Genomic DNA, 21363 nt, shown 5'->3' with positions numbered 1-21363 from the left:
ATTGCTGCTCATCGAGTGACAAGTTGCTCATTTTCGTGTCGCTAACAGGCAGTTTACCTTTGACCTTCGACCTAGCACACACACTAATATTTCTATCGCCTTTTGGAGTTTACAACCATTCTTAAAATTCTCTGAAATCTTACAGCGGTCCCACAACATAGGCTAATCGACTCTGTTTTGGTCTGGAGGAAGGTTAAGCGGGTTTTGCGAAACGCTTCCCCCATAACGTGTCACGCGAAGCCGTATGAATTGCTCTTGCGAGTGTCTGTGACCTGCGAGTGAAATTTCTAGCACGCTGTAAATTCTTTTTCGCCGAGGGTCAAGCCAGGAGAGACCCAGCCGGAGGAAAATAAGCGCTCGGGAGCGTAATGTGCCAGCGTTGAAGCAGCTGTTTTCTGTGAGCCGTTTCCTGTAGAGGCACGGTCAGGTGCACATAGCGCCAACAAAGGCGAGAGGCGTAATTCAAAAGAGCCGAACGCTGGGCAGAAGCAGAAGATGAATTTACCGACCTGTTTATTCAATTGAACCGCGAACACCGAACGTGTCGAAAGCAGCCCAGGCAAGCCTGATTGAAATGGTCAGTGATTTCTTCTGTCCAGGAGAGATGTCCTGTGCTTTATAACCTCATAGACCAGAGCCACGGAGCAGTGAGTGCAGAGGTGGCGACTCCTATGAATCCTCTATCATTGTATAATGTCCGTGCTTCTACCTTGGCGGACACTTGTACTGTGCATCAGGTTTATTTGCGATGCACACTTTTCACACGTAGTCGCCTTTACACTAAAATGGTTTCTGTTTTCATTGTAACGTGGCTTAGCTTCTTGAGAGCAATTATCATCATTTGTGAGCGCCTGACACACTACACAACCGAAGGCTGTAAACGAATGCAAGACTCCAGTGTCCTCCCATTGAATCACAACGGGAGTAGGTGCGAACTCACGACAGCTATTGAAAAACAATCCTCGATTTGTGCGCGTGAGTAGACTGATGTCGTGAAGAAAATTTGTTGCACCAATATTTAAAGCTAGTATATCATTGTGTTGTATTAAATAGTTTGTGGAACAGCATAATATTTTGATTAGTGCGTGTAAATTATAAGCACAGCTCGACTATTCTGTTAGATGGCCTAAATAGAATACAGGGTAATTATTTGTCACCGGTCATGGTGCGGGTTAATGTTATTTCTGTCCGTTAATCTAAGCGTAACCCAATAACGGCCTTTGTTCACTTTTGTGAGGCTATTTTTGTCCCCTCCAGTGGAACTCCGTGTACGCGCGCTCGAGGTTAGCCTATACCCGCTGTCAGTGTGAATTATTAAGCGCCCCGGTTAAGGTCGAAACCCGCGCCCGAATCCGCCGTCTCGTCTCCCCCCCCCGCGTCCCGAGCGTTTTCTGAAAGCACCGAAAATCGTCCTGCGCTCGGCGGCGACGACGACGGGGAAGCGAGAAGCTCCTCTTCCGCCCCTCCGGTCCCGGCCGTTCTTGGCCAAGAGCTCCCGGGCCGAGAAGAGCAAGCAGAACGAGCCTGGCGAACCGCGTCCCTCGCTGCGGGGGGGGGGGGCACAGTGCCCCGCATCGCCTGCTCCACTGAGGCTGAGGCCCCCCCCAGGGCTGACACCCTGCTCTAATCGCCGGGGTTCTGTGGCCGTGGGATAATTACGCTCGCTCCCGTACGCCACCTCGCCTTTAAACACTTCAGCCTCCAGACTGTTTGTATTTTTCAGAATGCGGAGATCAGTGTAATAAAAAAACAAGGATAATAATGGTTATAGTGGATTCAATTCTCTTGGACCTTCACCTGAATATTTTTATTTCCCTGTCATGCAACGTGTGTTGCACCTGGTGTCAAAAGCATCACTCTTCGAAATTGCACTTCTGTAGTTGTAGTCTTTATCAATCCATTATGAAGTTGCTCAAATGTAATCCGATATGTACTCATATGACATATGGGTCTATTTAATTGCTAATGCGGCAGATTTGTCAAGGGATTCCAATCGGCGCTTCAGTATGGCCTTGTTCTGTGTATATATACTCTTGTCAAAGGAGAAATGGCAGAGTGGGATTTTGTACTTGGTTCAATCAGTACTGGCCATTGTGTAAATCCTGCATCCTCCACAACGGAGTAAGGTGTCATGAGTTAATTTTGCCTGGCATATACTGGCTGCTTTTCTTGACATGATTTGAGTCTTTCATTTTCACCATGGAAAAATTGTCACACTGGGTGGAAATCCCCCCCCCCCCCCCAACCACCTTCCGGTTTTCCCCCTATGACATATCCTACTGTGACTGACAACCTCCAAATAACTTAAAGCCTCGTTAGATTCAGGCTTACTCAGCCCTGATGATTCAGTCAGCAGTCGATCGGTACCCAAAATGCACTTACGCACAAAACCGAGAATCATAATTCAACCAACTGTTGTGGCGTTTCATCGTTGCTGTGGATATGGACGTCTTTGAACTGTCTGATTCACAGACGGGCAGTCCCACAGTCCCCAGACCTAGGAGTCTCCCCAGGGGTGTTTTCAGTGTTATTTAAGCTAATGTATGAGCTTGATGGAAAATAACAAGCGTGGTGGAAAATGACTATGTATTTCTACAACATTAAACTGTATTATGCCTTTAATTGTTTGTTTGGTTGGTTGCGTTTGCTCGAGTAAATACTTGCATTGGAAATAAAGCTTTTGTTAAGTGTGTTCGGTAATCCCCTGCAGTCTGTAATGTTGCAATATTAACAATTTAATATCAACAAATACCAATTTATTTTACCGTTATACCTAATGTCCCTTTTATGCTTTATTTACCAGAAAATAATTTTTCTTTTTTGTTAGCTCAAGATATGCTAATGCAAAATGATTTATTAGAAATGTGTATTCATTGTTTTGTTCTACCAGAACGTTTGACGGCATTAATTGTTAGCCTACTTTGAGATGTGTGTATTTGAAAACCTTGCTGCTGTAATGTGCGATTCAGTGTGCTCATAGGGAATTGGCCAAAAGAATGGCTTGTCCTCATACAGCGTCTGATTAGGAGTACTGGTCTGAGATCAGTTTGGCCCTCCAGCTCAGTGGATTAAGTAAAGATATGGAATGGGAGACCCGATTCTAGATCAGCTGGCCTGTTCTGGGGCCCTTTATGAATACAAGGCCAGATGGAAATGAGAGGTCATTGTTCCGGGCGAGCGCGCCGTCATAGTCTGAAAGCTAATCCGCTCGGGTCGAAGCAGAAAGAGATGACGACCGCGAAGGGTTGAACTGTGCCACACGTTTGGCGTCTCCTCCGACAATATGATCTGTAATTTGTGTGGGTATTAGCGTGCGGTTACACCGAACGCTCTCTCTGTTCTGGAGTTTCAGTTTCATTAAACAAAAGCAAAAGGACAAAAGCTTAGTATCGTGCCCTGCGTGTAATTCTGAATAACAGAAGCAAAAAGGAGTCTGATGTCATCACAGAATGAAACAGGCTAGTCTCAGCGCACTTTTTCAGAAGCTGTCGCGGCTGAGAACGCGCAGACGCTTTGAAAGCCCGATCGCAGCGGAAACTGTAGCGACGTTGCTATTTTTGACTATTAACGGTTTCCTCTGTCGGAAAAAAAAAAAAAAAAAATAGATTGCCAGTCGCCGCGGTTATTAAAAAGTGAGTGGAAACGGCTCACAGTTAGACGTCGCAGGTGTAGAACCGTCGAGCGCGGCCGCAATTAATCTCAGGCTCCGGATTTGTTTTTGTTTCCCTTTCTTATTTAACTTAACGAGAAGCGAAGGGCTCCCTCCGGTGAGCGAGAACCCTCGCCGGGGGAATATCGGGGAGGGTGATTAAAAAAGAAATCAAAGAGACGTCGTCTCAGAAGCCGGGGCGGATTTCCCCCGCTCGCCTGCGGGCATCCGATCGGCCTCGCGAGATTTGAACATCCGCAGTCCGCCGTCCGTCCGTCGCGACGCAGGTATCACGGGAGCCAGCGCTCCGGCTTACCGCGCGGCCTAATTCTGGAAAAAAAGATTTTTTTTTTTTTTGGAGGAGACGAGGCTCTGGCGTCGGTTCCTGGGAGCGTCTGGCGCGCCAGAGAGGGCTCGGGACTTTTTTTTAATAAAGGTGTCGGGGCGCGCTGGAGCGATGGTCCGACCCGCGTAATGAGAGCCGGGGCCGGCGCGGTGTCCGGGCCCCTCCCCGCCGCTGCGCTCTGCGGCGGCTGACTGGCTGGCTGGCTGGCTGGCTGGCTGGCTGGCTGGCTGCGGGGAAGCGGCCCGGTGCGGTGGAGTAATGGGGCCTGTGGGGCGCGGCGTGGCGTTTGGGCAGGCCTGTGGGCTCCCCGAACGCGGCGCAGGAGATTTGTCCAATTAAGGAAAAGTGGAGGGATGATGGGGCTCTTTCCCTCTCAGCGGGGGAGGGCGAGGGGGGTATTTACTGTAAATCATGTTTAATCTGGGGGGGGGGTAGCAGCCCGGTGGAGCGTGTGTCCACCCTCCTCCCGTCCGCTCCTTCCTGTGAAAGGGGTTTGTCCTCCTCTCTGGCCCCTGCTGAGAGAGCCCGCCAGTGTGCACCTGAGCCCAGCCCAGCCCAGCCCAGCCCAGCCCAGCCCACCTGAGCCCCATAGGCCACTGGGGAGATGTAGGCGGGGTTAAAACAGCAGGCCGGGAAGATGTGGGTGGGGTTAAAACAGCAGGCCGGGGAGATGTGGGCGGGGTTAAAAGCAGGCCGGGGAGATGTGGGTGGGGTTAAAGAGCAAGCCGGGGAGATGTGGGTGGGGTTAAAAGAGCAAGCCAGGGAGATGTGGGTGGGGTTAAAGGAGCAGGCTGGGGAGCTATGGGTGGGGTTAAAGAGCTGGCCTGGGAGATGTGGGTGGGGTTAAAGGAGCAGGCCGTGGGGATGTGGGCGGGGTTAAAGAGCAGGCCAGGGAGCTATGGGTGGTGTTAAAAGAGCAGGCCTGGGAGATGTGGGTGGTGTTAAAAGAGCAGGCCAGGGGAATGTGTGTGGGGTTAAAATAGCCCTGCAGGGTGATGTGGGTGGGGTTAAAGAGCAGGCCAGGGAGCTATGGGTGGGGTTAAAGAGCTGGCCCGGGAGATGTGGGTGGGGTTAAAAGAGCAGGCCGGGGGGATGTGGGTGGGGTTAAAAGAGCCCTGCAGCGTCATGTGGGTGGGGTTAAAATAGCCCTGCAGGGTGATGTGGGTGGGTTAAAGAGCAGGGAACCAATGGGCTGGTTGTGCTTGAGGTGTGGCTACATACAGTGGATGTACCAACTCTTGTGTTTTTAAAGAACAAATGGCCTGCTTTGCTGCATGATCCATTTGACTTGTTTCGGAACATGTCAAAAGAAGCATGAAAAACTCCCTGACAATCAGTAATTAACAATTATAATTATTGTGTTTAATTCTGGTTCTATTTCTGGATGCGTGAATCTCATTCAACGTTTTTTGCTGTGGTTTTGGACCTGTGTGGTATAATTCAGCTGCTGTGGAAGTGAAGAAATGGTGGTTTCCCTTCTGTTTATCTATGACCATCAGCTGTTGTTGTGCTAATTCATTTATTAATGGAAAAGTGTTTGAATTTATCTGATTTGAAACACGGCAGACGACATGACTTGCAGTGCCGCTGTTTCCTACAGCGCTACCTGAAGTATGCTAACCAAGACCATCTCCCTGTCCCTCAGATTGCCTCCATGGACGCCATGGCGATGAAGCGCTCTCAGATGTACGGGATGAGCAACAGCCCCTACTCCCAGCAGCAGCAGGGCGGGGCTTACCCTGGCCAACCATACGGCTCTCCCGCCACGCACCGCTATCCAATGGGCATGCAGGGGAGGGGTCAGGTGGGAATGGGTGCAATGCAGTACCCTCAGCAGCAGGTATGTTGTTTCTCTGTCGTTTGATAAATCTCTTAACTCATTCTACATTTAAATGACGTTGCGGTGTTAACAAAGCCCTAGAAATTTCCGGAACCGTTTTTCTGTTCAGCACAGTGCAGACGGCCGGGATGCGGCAAAGTTTTCCAATATACAGAAACGAGAAGTCTGCTGTTCTCTTATATAAGGCTATTTCCTGAGGGCTTTGAGAAAAATGGCTTTGAGAAAAATCCCCTACTGGAGAGAAAATTCTGTATTTTTCGCTACATGTGTCCTGAAGTTTAAAAAAAAAAAAAAAAAAAACCACTACATGACACTGTCGCTCGTTGAGGCAAGCTGACGCTCTCGGTGTGCCCTCCTCGTTTTTCGCGAGCAGTCACAAATGAGTGACATTTAGAAGAGGGATATTTTTTTCCTGCGAGTTTTTCGTTTTTTAATTTCAGGCTTTGCCTAAGTGCCAGGGAGAATGATTCACATCTCACGTCTCCGGCATCTGGATGTGTCAGTTGCATTTGTCAATATCCTCCCCGCGGGTTCGCGCGGGAAAAACGGAGACGTTTCTTAATGCGTTCCGTCCTTTATTAGACGCGGCGTTTCGCAATCGCCGACGAGAAGAGGAACTCAATTACCTACGGAGAGCGAAGGAGAGCTACAGCGCCGAGTCTTAATTACTCAGTGAAAAAAAACAACAAAAAAAAAGAAACAAAATGATGGTTTGTCAGACCCGTCTCCCAACGGCATCCTTTTTTCCCCGGCTCCCCCCCCCCCCCCCCTCCCTCGGATCAACACAGCCGTCTGAAAAAGTAAAGACTTCGACACGGTCAGTTGGAATTTGCAGTAAATCTCTGCGCATTGCCGGCAGGGCAGGCTATTCCTGGGCGCAGACTGCCTCCGTGCCACGTCGCTATATTTAGCCGGGGCTGTTGGCTTCAGTCTAACGCGTCTCTGGAGAGTTGTGCTGGCGTTCGCGAGGCAGGGCCGCGCTGACGTAGCCCGGCTCGCTCATAAATCCCGTCTGCCTAGCGAGTAGCGCCGAGCGCCTAGCGCCTAGCGCCGCCGCGGTTCTGGAGCCCGGGCCCGGGTTCCTGAAGGAGCGCACGATGCCGCTATGGCCGCGGAAGAGATATTTCATCTGGGGGGGTGGGGCGATGGCGATGGCGGTCGCCTTCCGAGGGCCCGCGTATATTCAAGCAAAACCGAAATGTTCTCTCTGTGTACGGCGGGGGGGTACAAGCCGAGCAAGCAAAGCTATTACTTTCAACGGACATTTCCCTGTTTTTACACCTCCATGGAAATATGCGCTGTTTAAAAAAAAAAAAAAAAAAAAAAAAATGTCACCTGAGGGCCAGGGTCTGTTAATAAATCAAAATGCAGTTTTATTTCCTCGCGATGGAAGCCTTTTTATTTCTTTTTTTTTTGTGTAATAGGTGCCATATTTTGCTTGTAGCACTTGAAGCCCATTTGTTGTACTTTCGCACCTATGAGAGTCATAGCTCTGTCGCCAGTTCTATAGCTCAATAGTGAATAGGAACTAAACAGCTGCAATTTAGCGGGGGTGCTACCTGTAAAACATTCCCCCATTTTTCCTCTCTTCCAAGGTTTGAAAGAGCGCACCATCAGATTGGAAGAACCCAAAACCTAGGGCGTAATTGTCTTAGGTCTACAATCTTCCGGTAGCATCTAATATAGCATCAAAACATTTGCTGAAACAATTTTAGCTTATTACTGTCTTATTATTCACGGTACATTAACATTCAGGTAAAAACCACCAGTGATTTTAGGATTTTGTGGTGGCGGGGGGGGGGGGGGGATTTCTAATGTGATTTTGAGTGGTAGGATACATGACATGCTGGCTGCCATTGACTTGACAGGTACAAAGGATTGTGACGATCAAATCTCGTAGGAGCGTCTGAAATATTCTTCTCCAGAACTTGATGTTTTAAGAGACGATGGGATATAAACTCATAAATGACTCTTTAAAAAAAAATCCACACAACAGTGCCTCTATTTTTAAGCACGTGCTCTACACGACGATTGTAAGTTATGCTAAAAAAAGAACTAGAAAAAAATGTGCGCGCAGCTATTTCTGGGTAATATGATTCAAAGGAAAAATCAAGCCGTGCCATATAGGCTAGTTCTCGAGTCCAAATAAATGACTTCATGAAATCTCCGGGTCCCGCTGACAGATTATCGGCATTGGTTCTTACTCCGAGGGTGATGTCACGCGGTTCGCACTTCTGCGAAGACGCTTCGGGCCTTTCCAAATGACAATCGAAACGGCGGACATTAAGATTTAAGAGAGACAAAGACGGAAGAGAAAAAAATGGACGCGCGGCCTCGATGCGGCGGCTGATTAATTAAGCCTCTTCCTGTTGCAGAATAGATGAAGTTCCAGAATCGATTATTTAGTAAGAAACGGAACAAGCATTGATGGCTCCCGTGGCCCCGTCTCATTTGTTACTTTAATTACCGCTCTTGTTCATTTTTGGCAAGCCTTCCTCTGTCGGAGGAAAATCATGTCCTTGTAAAAAAAAAAAAAAAAAAAAAAGTGCTGCTTATACATGCCTGATGACTCTCAATTTTTTTTTTTTTTTTTTACACACAGGCCCTTTCTTTAAAAAATGTTTTCTTCTTGGAGAGTAAATGTATCCTAAGGCATGCTGAGGTGCAGTTATTAATACTGTTCGATGCAGTTTGAGCGGGAACAGATCTGCTTTCTCTGTTTTCTGCTTCAAAATAGGGTTTTTCTCTACTCTCTCGACAGTGATACAGTGCAGTGAAAAGCGGTTTTGTTTTGGACTGGATCATTTTTCCCTTGGTGTTCAGTGTTTTGAAATTCGGCTTGCCTAACAGGGCTAACAAGTGCTGGTTGCTGCACATTCGTTATGTGTTTTTCAACAGAAAACGGTCAACCTGGGCATGTGGCACAGTCTGTAGAGCGGCTGACTTGAGACTAATTTGAACCCCCCCGTGAGGGCGAGGGCTCGAACCCGCCGTGGTGCCCTCTGAGCTGCCATTCCCTCCGCCTCTTTTACCCTTTCTGCTTTCTACCCGTCCGAATAAAGCAAAAAATACAATAGGAGGGTGAATGTTGGCGTTCTTTAAAAAAAGGAAAAACGTAGTTAGCTTTTTGTAATAAAAATAAAATGCCTTGTGAACTGATCCAGAACAGATTTTTAGTTGTATCTAATGAATACCTGGTCAGCATTGCATCAGTCTTAATATAATTGGCTACTTATACCTTGTACTTAGCATGAGTGACCTGTTGCCCGGCCACATTACCTGCTCCTCAAGGCTAGTTTAAGATCTGAGATATTCATTACCATTCGTGTAAGTGCTGTATCACGTCGTTATTCTTTTCATTTTATGTCAGGAATTCTTAAAATAATAGAATCCCCCCACCATCAGCATCAGAATATTACTGTCCATATGTCAGGTCAAACCCAACAAGTAGCATGAGTGTCTAATTTATATTATATTAGACAGCATCCAAAATGAATAATACTTGGCATCATTCTGTCTAAACTTGACATGTATCCAGTCATTTTCTCAGTCAATGGAGAAATAGTGCCATTTGGCAGAACTGTATAATGAATTATTCTATTGGAATATTGGAGGAATGTGGAAATAACCTTGCTTATCCAGCGTTAATTCCAATACAAAGACTCTAAAGGCTCAAAAAAAAGAAAAAACTCAGCAGCAGCTCCACCTATAAAACATGTCTGGACATTTAGTGAAATGGGCACTTGAGAATTGTGTGTTAATTAGCATTGTATTGTTCTAGCTTCCAGGTTACTGTAATTATTCCATGCCATTCAAACTCCAAGAACAAGTGTTCTGCGTTTTTAGACTTGGACGCTTGACTGATATGAAAGAAAATTACTTGATCTATTGAATCACTTTGGATCTTATGGCTTATGAGACTCTAGGTAGTATAAAGGAGAACATTTCAGCGTTGTAGAGCTGTACACTGACACAGCCCTGCCACATGCTTGATACGTATGCATGCGCAAACTGGCACTGAGCAATATATAGAATATATAGAAATTTCAGTACCTTTTTGATTATTAAACTAGTAGTTGTTCAAAGTTTCATCAGTTATTTGAGGAAGATTGGCGAGGTAGACTGCATGGTGAACGAGAGACAGGTTTACGACGTTCTCACTGTTCCATAAGAAACCAGAATATATAATAATTTTAACGTTCACACTGGGAATCATAACCGATTTGATGATCCAAAAAAAATCGGCTAGAGTCGAAATTACCTTTCACAATTTGCTTAAAGTTATTAAACAAGTCAGTCCTGAAAGGCGTCCAATTTGTTTACATGAGGAAAATGTTCATTAAAAGCATCTCTCTTCTTATTTACCCAGTATTCTCCATATAATATATTTCCCTCTTTATTAGTGGAATGTATTAACAGATTATGGAGTGGTAATGCTTAAAGCTAGTAAAGCTTTTCATTTTGAACATTAGTAGTCAAGCAGCTTTAAATTTCATTTAAGATCTGCACTTCTGTTCAGGGTTCCAAGGTACAGTACAGTTCCAAGATTGCATGAAGTGCAATGGTAACCACTGGAGTTGTGTTTGTGTCCTTGGTTGTGGGATACGGGAGCGAATTCCCCTCTCCGTGTATTTTTAGACCGGCTTAGGCGTGCAGAGGTGGGCGATAAGACGATTCCGTGTCATCACCGGTATAACTTCAGGCGCGATACGCCTTTTCACTCAAATCGCGGAAACGGCCTGTGATCCATCGCTGCCAGGCATGTCAAGGCACGGGTTTGTGACGGCATGATAAACTCACTGAAAAATTTTTGGCGGTATTCACAGATTTCACGGTATCAGAGAGTAACAGAAGCACACCGCTGTGAATTCATAGAATGAACCTTTATTAGCATACCCTCGTCTTTGGAATCACTTGCCACGGTGTTTCCTGATTATGAGGCGATAATTTAATATTGGTTATTCAAGCTAAGGATTTCTCGATATAATAAAATAAAATTAAGCCACACTATATTTTTTGAAGAAGAGTTACTGCACCAAATATTGTTTGTTGAAACCTTCCTTAAGCAAAGACATTGTTATTTTTATTATTCATTTGTGCCAAACTTGTTTAGTTTACTATATTCAATGTATAACAATACTGGGTATTTTTCATTTTGTCCAGTTGTCATTTTCTGCAAAGTTAATGTTACAATACAACTACAATATTTTTGTTTGGAATTAAAAACAAATGTGGTCAATAGAATAACTGTGATATAATAACTAAGATTTTACACAAACACATTCCCATGAACTGTGAAACTTGATTAATTTTTCCCACAGCTGTAATTAGAGAAACTGAATGACCTGCCATCAGATGTATGAGTTTTTAAGACAAACTAGCAAAAAGCTTTGTTTTTTGTCATATTTTAATGATTACTTCTATTTATTTGTTTGTTTACTGAACTATATTTATCTGTTTCACAAAGCAGGATTACTGGGTTAGCTGGATAACCAAATAACTGAATTTGCTGGATAATTGCACTGAGCAAAACCCGGAACCCTCCCAAATCTGGAACATGGACTGACTTAAAAAGAGATTTTTCGGGGTTTACTCAGCGCAATTATCCAGCAAATTCAGTAATCCTGCAGCGCGAAATACACCCCTGTTCCACCATGTAAGCCTGTTATCTAAATATTATGATAATGTTACGGGTACTGCCCAAAGCATCTGAGAAAACGATCAAAGAATTTAATGGCTGTATTGCCTTAATTTGCCTACCCCTAGTGGCAGGTGACATTGCGGTCAGTTTAAACCTGTTTCGGGTGGGCTGTGGTGGAAGAGCCAAAGGGTCAGAGAAATGGGAGCGCGTAAGGGACGCGTACGCAGAGGTCCGACCGGCCGCTCCGCCCGAGGGGTTAACGGCGTAATCCCCCCTCATGTGACAGTCAGCAGGGCGGGCGAACGCGGTCCAGCGCTCGTAAAGCCGGTCGCGAGGGAGGAATGCGCCAGCCTTTCCGCGGCAGGAAAAAAAGAAGCGAAACCGTTTCTCAAAAGTCAGATCAAAGGCTTGGAAGCGCGCTGGAAGTAAGCGAGACCATCTTGAGCTAACGCCGCCGCTGGCTTCTGTGTGGGGGGGTGGTGGGTGGGGGGGGGGAGCCACGCTTTACGGTTCCCAGCCTGCTCAGCTCGCCGCCTCGTTGCTGGCCGTCGACTGCGTGACGTGCGTAAAACAAGCTCCGCCCCCCCTCCTCCCTCCTGGCGGAATCGGTTGCTAAGTCGTCGCGTGCCCCCGTGCCTACGTCCTTTCCGTTGAGGTCAGGGGGATACGGTGGCTCTTCAGAATGGGCGGGTGGGCGGAACCATATTTGAAAACACTTTAGCTTTTCGATCCGTGGAAACTGGCCTCGGACGGGGCTGCCGACGTGTCAGCATCGGAGCCCGTTAATTGGACGCGGAGAGAGGACCGTGACCGGTTTCCGCGGGGACGGAACGGGCCGGTCGGGTGGCGGTTTCCTCTCTCGCTGTGGCGGCGAGCCTAGCGAGTCGTCCGTATTCTGAGTGATCCCTGGGAGAGGAAGCTGAAGCTGAAGGGATCTGACGTGAGCTGAGGCGGCCGGATCCAGGAGAGACACGGCCGGATCCAGGAGAGACGCGGCCGGATCCAGGAGAGACGCGGTCGGCTGCATCGATTCTGATGCCCGCCTTAATGCGGCGAGTCGGGCGGAAGCGACTTTACTCGTCGAAGAGAAAGGAGAACGGAATAAACGGAATAAAGAATAAAATACAATTTGGGCCAGCTGTGTGGAGCGGTGCTAATGGAACCGGACCTGTATCTGGAGCGTTTGCAGGCTCGAATCCCGGTGGGGCACTGCGGTGGTACCCAAGAGCAAAGTTCTTAATCTGAATAGCTTCAGTTAAATGAATCAGACACTGAAACTGGATAATTAGGGCTCCAATTTTTCATTATCATGGAATCGCTGATGAAAATGTCCTTCGGAAACAGTGTTTTTTTGGATAGGAAATGTTTGGGCTTTTCAAAACCGTATTAAATGGTCTCTGTGCACAATTCATTTATTGCGAGGAAACTAGGGTAATGCGAGTTAATGGGAAGTTTTAACCAATAAAAGATGGGGAAGCGGTGTGCATATTGATTGACATTTAGCTGCACTTCATAGGAAGCACAAATTAACTGCCTTATGGTCCGTCTGTGCTTGGTGCATAACCTTAGCACATGCAATTACTGAGTTGTTTCATGAATCTAACCTGCAAAAATGTGGCTGACACTAATTTTGCAAATTGCTGATGGGTGACTATGTCAATAAGAATTGACTGGGCACTCACAACAGATAGCACGTTGGCATATGCCAAAAAAAAGACAGAAAAAACCTAGCTAAATGGTACCCTCAAGAAAGCAATTTAAATGAAATTACTACTATTTTAATTGTTAGTTACTTGTTTAATTTTGCATTTACTACTGAATGTGTGTTTACAGACATTTTGAATGACTGTTGTCATCTTATTTTAATGCATTCTTGTGTTTAAATGTGCAAATGGGTTTAAAAATGGAGTCGAAAAAATGCTAACGCACATCTTTAAAGGAAAAATGGCCCTAGGATTGGACAAAATGGAAAATGAACTGGAAAAACATGAAAAGGGGAAAGTGAGAACAGGAATAGTCCGTTTCTCTTTTTTAAAAAGAGAAGTAGCCTGAAGTTACAAGGAAAATGTATGTGTTTAAAACAAAACATGTCATCATTTTTGGCGTTCCCCCTTTTTTCAGTCTTGTAGCTATTAATGCTCTCCAAGATGCTCTTTCTGTTTCTCAATGCTCCAATTCCACTTGTCCCCAGAACGTTGTGTAATAAAGCTTACAGCAACAGCATGTTCACTGGTGGCATATGAGCAGGCAATGGACAATGGACAGCACTCTATATTCCAAAGGCAGCACCAAAAGCTCTCTACACTCAATACGCTCCATTAAAGATCACCTGCTGTAGAAATTCTCAGTCCACTTTTTTCCCTAATGTCCGTGAGAGTGTTTGGTAGAGACCAGGCTGAGATAGTCTGGCGAGTATCGCCAACAGCTGTTCTTTTATTAAATTACATGATGGATGGGTGCCTTAACCAGAACTGCGGTGGTTCCAAATGTATTGTGATAGGTCAACCTGGATGTATTGAAAGCTCAGAGTGCATCTGCACATCCAGTTGACTTTGCTTGCTGGGACTTGTATTTTGCTGCCTGCTAGCCAGGGTGTGAGATGAGGTGAAATTGATGGAAGGATCTGGGGCAGTCGGTTCAGACTTTGGGACTTGACCCTTGCACCAGAACGTTGGGGAGACAAAGGCCCAGTGTGGGGAAAATGGTATTTGAGCTGAAGGCAATAAGACAGACTGACTTTGAGTGCGTGGGAGGTTCTTCTCTTCGCTAAGAGAGAGAGAGTAAAAGGGTGAGATGATGTCATAGAGGGCAAGAGCTGAGTTGTCGACTGAGACAGCATTGAGGGGGGTGGTCCTGATTGGAAGGCTTCGTCTTGATTGGCTCTTTCTCTGCAGATGCCTGCCCAGTACGGCCAGCAGGGCATGGGTGCGTACGGCCAGCAGGGCCAGCCTCCGTACTTCAGCCAGCCCCAGCAGCAGCCGGCCGCGCCCACCCAGCCCCCGTACATGCAGCCTCGAGCCCCGCCCCAGCAGGTAAGGCCTTTCCCCCACAGTCCTCCCCTCACGAGAAGCTGAAACCATGCAGTATGTTCATATCACTGCCTTTAGTATGAGTTTAGACAGACACACAGACCTCCTCATCTAGTCCCCTATTCCAGTAGGTCACCCATTTTCACCATGACTATCACTGGCTGTGTTTCCATTAGAAAATTCCTTTTTGCCCGTATCATCTAGAGTTGATGTGCTGGATGCATCTGCATTTGCATGCTTTCATATTCATTCACTGTAATGGAAACATAGATATTGTTTCAGTGATGGGCCTGGGGCAATTTAAGGGCATTCTAACATTTCCTCTCACCCATTAAGAAGTTGAGAGGTTTTGTAGCATTAGCAACAATGGACCAGGAGTGGACATGCCTTTGCATATTTAAGCTTTCTTAATAGTATTAGAGAAAAAAAAAACAAATCGTTATTGAGGGAAAAAAGCATACAGAACATTTTTTTAAAAACCGATTCCCATCTTGTTTAGACATCTCTGAAAGGCCTGTCCTAAAATGTGACTGTGTAAAGAGTTCCAGTGCTTTTTTTGCTCTCTCAACAACCCCCAAAGGCCACTTGCTGTAATGAAATCCAGCTTTTCTGTCTTTATTAAATCATTGTGTTGGCAGCCCGTGTTTAAGGTATAGAGCGGGGCGGTCAGAGTTATTTGTATTCATGTCTAGTAAATAACCTGCAGGAGAGTCTGGAGGGGGAAAAAAAAAGAAAAAAAAAAACACCCTGCCCTGACCTGTGGGTAACCCCTTCAGCTCATTTGGTTTACAAACAGGCCGTGAGGGGAGTGTGGCGTGTGGAATATATCCAAAAACGGGGCGATTGCTGCAGACGCGAGACGCTGACCTTGCGTAGAATCCTCGGGGGGCTTCCGGCATAATTTCTGAGGAAAGCATACAAATAACCCTCTCCATGCTCGTATTACCATGCCCCTCCCGATTCCCAGACCCCAAACATATTCTTCTTTTTTTTTTTTAATTAAATTTTAAACGACACGGAGACTGATGGGTCATGGGGGGGGGGGGGTGCTTGCTTTATGCGGTGTGTTGCTGTCATCGGGATGGTAAAATAGCAGGAGACCTTGGCCCCTGTCTTACCCTTTCTTACCCCGAGCACCGCGTAGCCGCGACAGCTGACTTTTTGGGGGGGGTCGGGCATCTTGGTCATGTAACACAGACTGTAACGATGACCCCCACCTGGCGTGCTCAGCTGTTAATGCGTCTGGGTCCTTTAACAAGGTCCCTCCTGTTTCCCCTTTTCCTGACATAACTGTAGAATCAAGGCGTGCTGGAAACAAGCTAGGCTCGCCTGACAGGGCTCTGCTATTTTTCTTTGTAATGCCCTGACTGTAACATGTCCCATGAATTTCAATAGTGAGACATGGGAAGTGGATTCATAAATAGAACGAGAGACAAGAATAGATTTCTCAAGCTTTCGCTTTGCTAGCGAGCATAAAATCGGCTAAATTTGGCTGTATTTTGTACAGATCCTTGTCGTGGTGCAATTTATAGAAGTATACAGCTTCAGTACCTGCCTCCTGATAAAAAGTTATTTTGATGTAGTTAGTTACAAGTATATCACACATCTCTATTTCATTAGAGGGCAAGAAAGAACATTTAACACATTTGAATCAGTCAGCACTGCATTATTTTGTATTATTTTTTGCAACCTATTGTTAACTGTTCTATTCCCTTTGTGGGATATCAAAAAAATCCTTCCCAGTGTCTTTGGGCTGCCCAGTCACCACACAGTTGACGGACAGCGTGTTGGTCCGATGACCCGATCAGGCTGGTGGAGCTGAGATGACGTAAATAGTTCCTGCTTGCTAAAAAAATAATGGAAAACCATGCGGAACCTGGAGTGTTGGCCTGGTTTTAATGCTGCAGAAAGGAGTAGGCTACACGTGAGCTCAAAGATGCACTGCCTGTCAAGAGATAGGACAGACATGGTTGTCGACCAAATGAAACTGAAATTAAAACATTTTAACTTCATACCTTTTTATGAAGATGAAAAAACGATACATAAGGCAACTGTGTTTTTATGTTTTTATATGTAAAATATTGTGAGAAGGTTGTGACTCTTAAATTAATATAAATATTATGTAAATATAACGTGTTGTTGAATCCCCCTCCGTTTCCTAATTAAGCATGATAAAAAGCACGGAAAGGCTCTCACGGCCAAGAAATCTCCATTTCCTTCTGTAAGAATGTCATGTCTGGAGATTAATGAATGGCATTCTCTTTGTGTAGTGCATGAAAATGTAGGCCTAACGCAATCACACTTGCATTTTTAACTCTCTGTACCAAGACATTTTTTTAATCAACGTTTTTGTACGAAACTGGTCACTAACAAATTTTTTGTAATTCTTTTTTTTTTTTTTTTTTAAATGCTGGCATTACTTAAAGTATTTCGCCTTTGAGTCTGCCTCCAGACCGTGAAAATCTCCTGTTAGCATTCGACTAGCGATCTGCTAAAAATTGATATCGGTTCCAATTTGCACTTAAGACACAAGCCAGCGTGGGCCACAAAGTGCAGACTATAGCTACAGCTTGGCTAAACATTTCATTGAAAAGCAAGGCCTGCGCTTCCAGCACACATTATCTCCAGGTTCCCCTTAGTTGAGTTTTAGTGCCCACCGGCCTGATATCTGCCAGCAAACCAGGACAATTGCCAGCATGTGGCTTGTGTGCCTTGTCAGTATTTGCTGGCTTTGGTTGGGGACGTCTGGAGAGATTTAGCATCTGGCTGAAGGTGGGGGAAATGTGCCCAAATTGATATAAGCTTCCTAGAGCCCTTCATCTCCCTGTTTTTCATCCTAACGGTCTTAATATAGCGTTCGGTGTGTGTGTGTAGGAAATGCTTTCTGAGTAGAAACTGATTTGGGGCTTCCATATTTCAATTTGGAATGCGCTCGTAACGAAAACGCCAAGTTCGAAACGTCCTCGCATTTCTTATGCTTTAATAATTCCGTCGCGTTTTGTGTGCTGTGTCGAGCCTTTGCTCAAATTCGTCCCTGGACGAGCCGAAAAAGAGAGAGTCCGTGACATCGTGAATGGATGACGTCTGAGACGGGGCGCGTATATGAAAGGAACCACTCCCACCGCCGTGTGCAGGAATGAAGAAAAATCTCACCTCGTTGCCAAATGTCCACTTGGGGGAATTCTCCGAGAACATGAACGCAGCTTTGGGCCAAGCTGAGGACTCTCTGCCAAGCTCTTCCCTGTCATCAGCGCTGAAGTGATGGGTCGCATTACTGGTGGGAAGGCCGTTCTGGGCCTTGGATCGAGCATATTTTCCCGGGGCTGAATTTCCTCCAGAGGTGAAATTGCTTTTGGCAGAAGACGAGCCGTACCTGAGGAGTGATGAGGGGGGCGACCCTGTTTATTTTCTCCTCCGTGTGACCGGAGTCAGGAGGTACAGTTTGACCCGATTAAGGGCTATTCCGCGGGGGGGGGGCGTCCCCCCGCTCAGTCCCGTCTAACAGGCACACTGTTCTTCCTGACAGATATATATGAGGTTTTTGGTATCTCATACCTCTCAATTAATGAGTTTTTCCTCGGTTTATCAACCCTCTCCCTCGGGGAGTCTAGTTTCACTGGCTGTTTATCAGCCCTCTCCTTAAGGGGCGAGTTGATATCTCTGGTTGTTTGGATTTTTTTTGTTGTTGTTCTCCTGGTCCTGGTTCTTTTTGCAGGTCACAGCTCTGGTGAGCTGGTGTCATCAGTCAGTCTAAAGTGAGACAACTGTACCGTTCCAATGATTAAGCCAAACATGTGATTAAGCAGCAGTGTGTAATTATTTTAATTATCCAAGTTGACCTGCTCTGTAGGTTGTTTCAGACAGGATGAAAGGTGGAGGAATGACAGGTAGTGCTTAAAGGGAAAATATAACGCCAGTCCTTAGGGCCAGCAGAAAATGATAATTTTAGAAGGTTTCTCTTGCCTTAAAACATACATATTTATTGTGTGAATTGACCCCAAAACCTCTGAACCAATGAAAGCCACAAAGGTGGAAATGCCATGCACTTGCACTTTTTTAAGATTTGTTTCCACCGTAGAAATACAGGATATCCTAAAATGACTTTCCCTTGCCTCGTTGAACGGTCCGTTCTATATCGAGCGAGTGGAGCACCGGCAGCGAGAAAAGCCATTTTAGGCGCAATGTTTTTGTTTGAAGGGAGTCACACTGTGTTCCTAAAAACAGCCACCGCCGAACCGCTATGGTTGTATGGAAAGTGCACGGCCTGGGCTACCGTCGCTGGAAGCCCTGGAGGTGCTACCTCCGCGCTGAGCGAGGCTGGCATTCTGGCCAGCATCCACCCCGCTCCGCCGGTCCCCACGTTCCCCTTTGCCGTTTCCTCCATAACCAAAGATTGCTTCTGTATCTCGTCCATCAGCGTACAATAAGCTTTTTACAGCCCCCTGGAAAACAGCGCGGCGGCTTCCCTAGCGACGGAGGGGACTTTCCGTGCGAAATCTCTCCGCCACCTGTCTGAATTTACGACAGCATAAAACACAGTCGTAACTATTTATTATTTCTCTCCCGCTAAAACAACATGTTCGGTGTTATTCCAGATATTTAACAAAATAATGAGTTCCGTTTTAGCCGAGGGAGGAGGTCTTGAATACGATGGTTGGTCCTTGCGTTGTTCATGTAAATCGGGTTTAGTTAGATTTGCCATTTGTTTCAGAAGGGTTCTGCTGAAGCTTGGTTGGGTCTTTTTGTGGTTGTAGAGTAACTGGGATCCAGTGCCTTTATTGGTCAGTGAGCTCAATAGCTGCGAGAGTCTGTGGAAGTCAATGTCCTACTCATCACTGAAAAAATCCCAGATAGCCCCCACTGGGATAGCAGTCTTAAGGATTCTGTCCTTCAACCACGAGAACAAGGAGTGCCATCTTCTCTGTAGGCTATGGGGGTGGGGGAGGAGGGCCGCTCAAAGTTCACCATCATTAATTGGTCCCTATTTGAATATCAGTGAAGGACTCTTAATTAGCCGCATAATTATGACATACAGGATGGGAGGGATGAGGCGGCAGGAAATGGGAGGGCACGCATAGAGCGGAGAGACGGCCAACTAGGAGACCTGTCCGTGCGAAAGGTTTCAGCTCCGTAATTTGCGGGAGCCGCTTTTGATTGTAGTGACCTTTTAAATGTCATCCCGGATTTCATTGGCTGGAGGATTACCCGGTCACTGGAAATGAGCGCTCTCCCCTGATTGGAACGGCCTTTTGAACCGCATGATGTAATAAAGGTGAAAGATCATTCCAAATTCCATCATTCCAAATCCTGTTTTTTGCCCTATGGGTTTACTGTTGCCCTGTGCTTTTTTTCCCCCACAGAATTCTATGTCAACGTTCTAGAACTCCATCGCTTTCAATTACTAGTAGTGATTGTTACATCAGCATTAGAATGGTCTAAATTTAGTTAGGACCAAAATTTAAGATTTTAACCTTGTCTATGCATATAAAGAAATGGTTTCTGGGGGACATCCCCTGTAAATATTCTAGTGCCTGGTATGCTATCCACTCTGTGATGGACGTGCATTGCACAGTGACGATGTTATCCAATCAAAAAACCTGGCTTCTGAAGAGCTGTCGTGGTGCGCACTTTACAATCTCCACACTGTGAAAATACTGGAGTTTCTTCGCAGGCGGTCCACAAAGTCTTTCACCTGTTACATGAGCCATTTTGCTCCATGCCAACAGAACAGAAATCACAAAAGATGTGCTTCCGAACACCTGTTGTTTTTGACACGGCTCTCTCAAAAGAGGCTTGAATGGAAGGCCGTGGGACTCGTCACATGGCGCTACTTTCGCTGAACCGAGCGGTAACCTTACGCCAGACTGAGGCCGCCAGCTCTCATAATCTGTGTTCATTTGCAACATTATCAAATTAGAATGAGCTGCATTGTTACCTTGGCAACTGCGCTCCGGCTTCGTAAGGCTCCGCGTTGTTTGAAATGGCATTCGGTAATGAAGCCGCCATCGCAGAAGCCGAAAGCTTTCTTTTCCTTTTTTTTTTCGGTTGTTTGTTGACATAAATTTGGTGGCCTGATAAAGCGGCACTGTGTTTAGTAGTTCCCAACTGCAAATGAACTGATCCTGTGTGACGTGGGGTATTGCAGTAGACCTGTTCTTCTGTTTTTGTGCTCACTAAATCCTCCCTGCCTCAACACACACACACACACACACACACTCTCACTCTCACTCTCTCGCACACGCACACACACACACGCACACACACACACACACACACACACACAATCTCAAGCACACTCGCGCACACACACTCAGTCACACACACGCACACACACACATGCACTCTCACACACGATCACACACATACTCGCACTCACACTCACACAAACTCAGTCACACACACACACACACACTCGGGCACACAGCCAATATCAGACACAGATGAGCTGCATAGTTAAATCTGAAACGACTGGCTTTAGGCCCCCGGGATGTGCCAGGGTGCGGGGCACTTTTAAAGACATGCAATTAAGTTTAATTTTTAATGAATATTAATGGCATTAGCGGCAGAGATTTGGTGGAGATCTGCATCTAAAGGTGTCTGAATGACTAATGCATTCGGAAGAGCGTGGAGAGCTCTCGGAGCGGGCCGCCCGTGCACTGACACGGTCAGCGCGGCTGACGTGGGAGAGGTTCGAGGGAGGGCGGGCCGCCGTGGGGATTAGGTTCCTGGTAGGAGTCGTTTCTCAAGGCCGAGGCCTGCGCGTGGTTTGCATGAGCTCATGCATTTATGAATGCGTTCCTTCCCACCTCCAGCAGGAGAGAAAGCGCCCGCATCTCCGGCCGTCACTCACAAACCCCC

The 21363-nt window shown here is 46.3% G+C and overlaps 1 protein-coding gene across 7 annotated transcripts in view; it reads left to right on the top strand.

Annotated features, from left to right (window-relative positions):
• Positions 1-21363, top strand: part of arid1b (AT rich interactive domain 1B (SWI1-like)) — a 113924-nt gene that overhangs the window by 12863 nt on the left and 79698 nt on the right. For 6 of the 7 annotated variants that reach the window (XM_035422875.1, XM_035422879.1, XM_035422877.1 and 3 more), the window contains exons 2-3: positions 5641-5835; positions 14371-14508. In XM_035422875.1, coding sequence (XP_035278766.1) covers positions 5641-5835; positions 14371-14508 — 333 coding nt within the window. The remainder of the gene's footprint in view (positions 1-5640; positions 5836-14370; positions 14509-21363) is intronic. The other variant, XM_035422876.1, reaches the window with a different exon arrangement.

The sequence above is a fragment of the Anguilla anguilla genome, chromosome 6, assembly GCF_013347855.1.
Source record: "Anguilla anguilla isolate fAngAng1 chromosome 6, fAngAng1.pri, whole genome shotgun sequence".
Lineage (NCBI taxonomy): Eukaryota > Metazoa > Chordata > Actinopteri > Anguilliformes > Anguillidae > Anguilla > Anguilla anguilla.
This window is presented reverse-complemented; position numbering and strand designations above follow the sequence as displayed.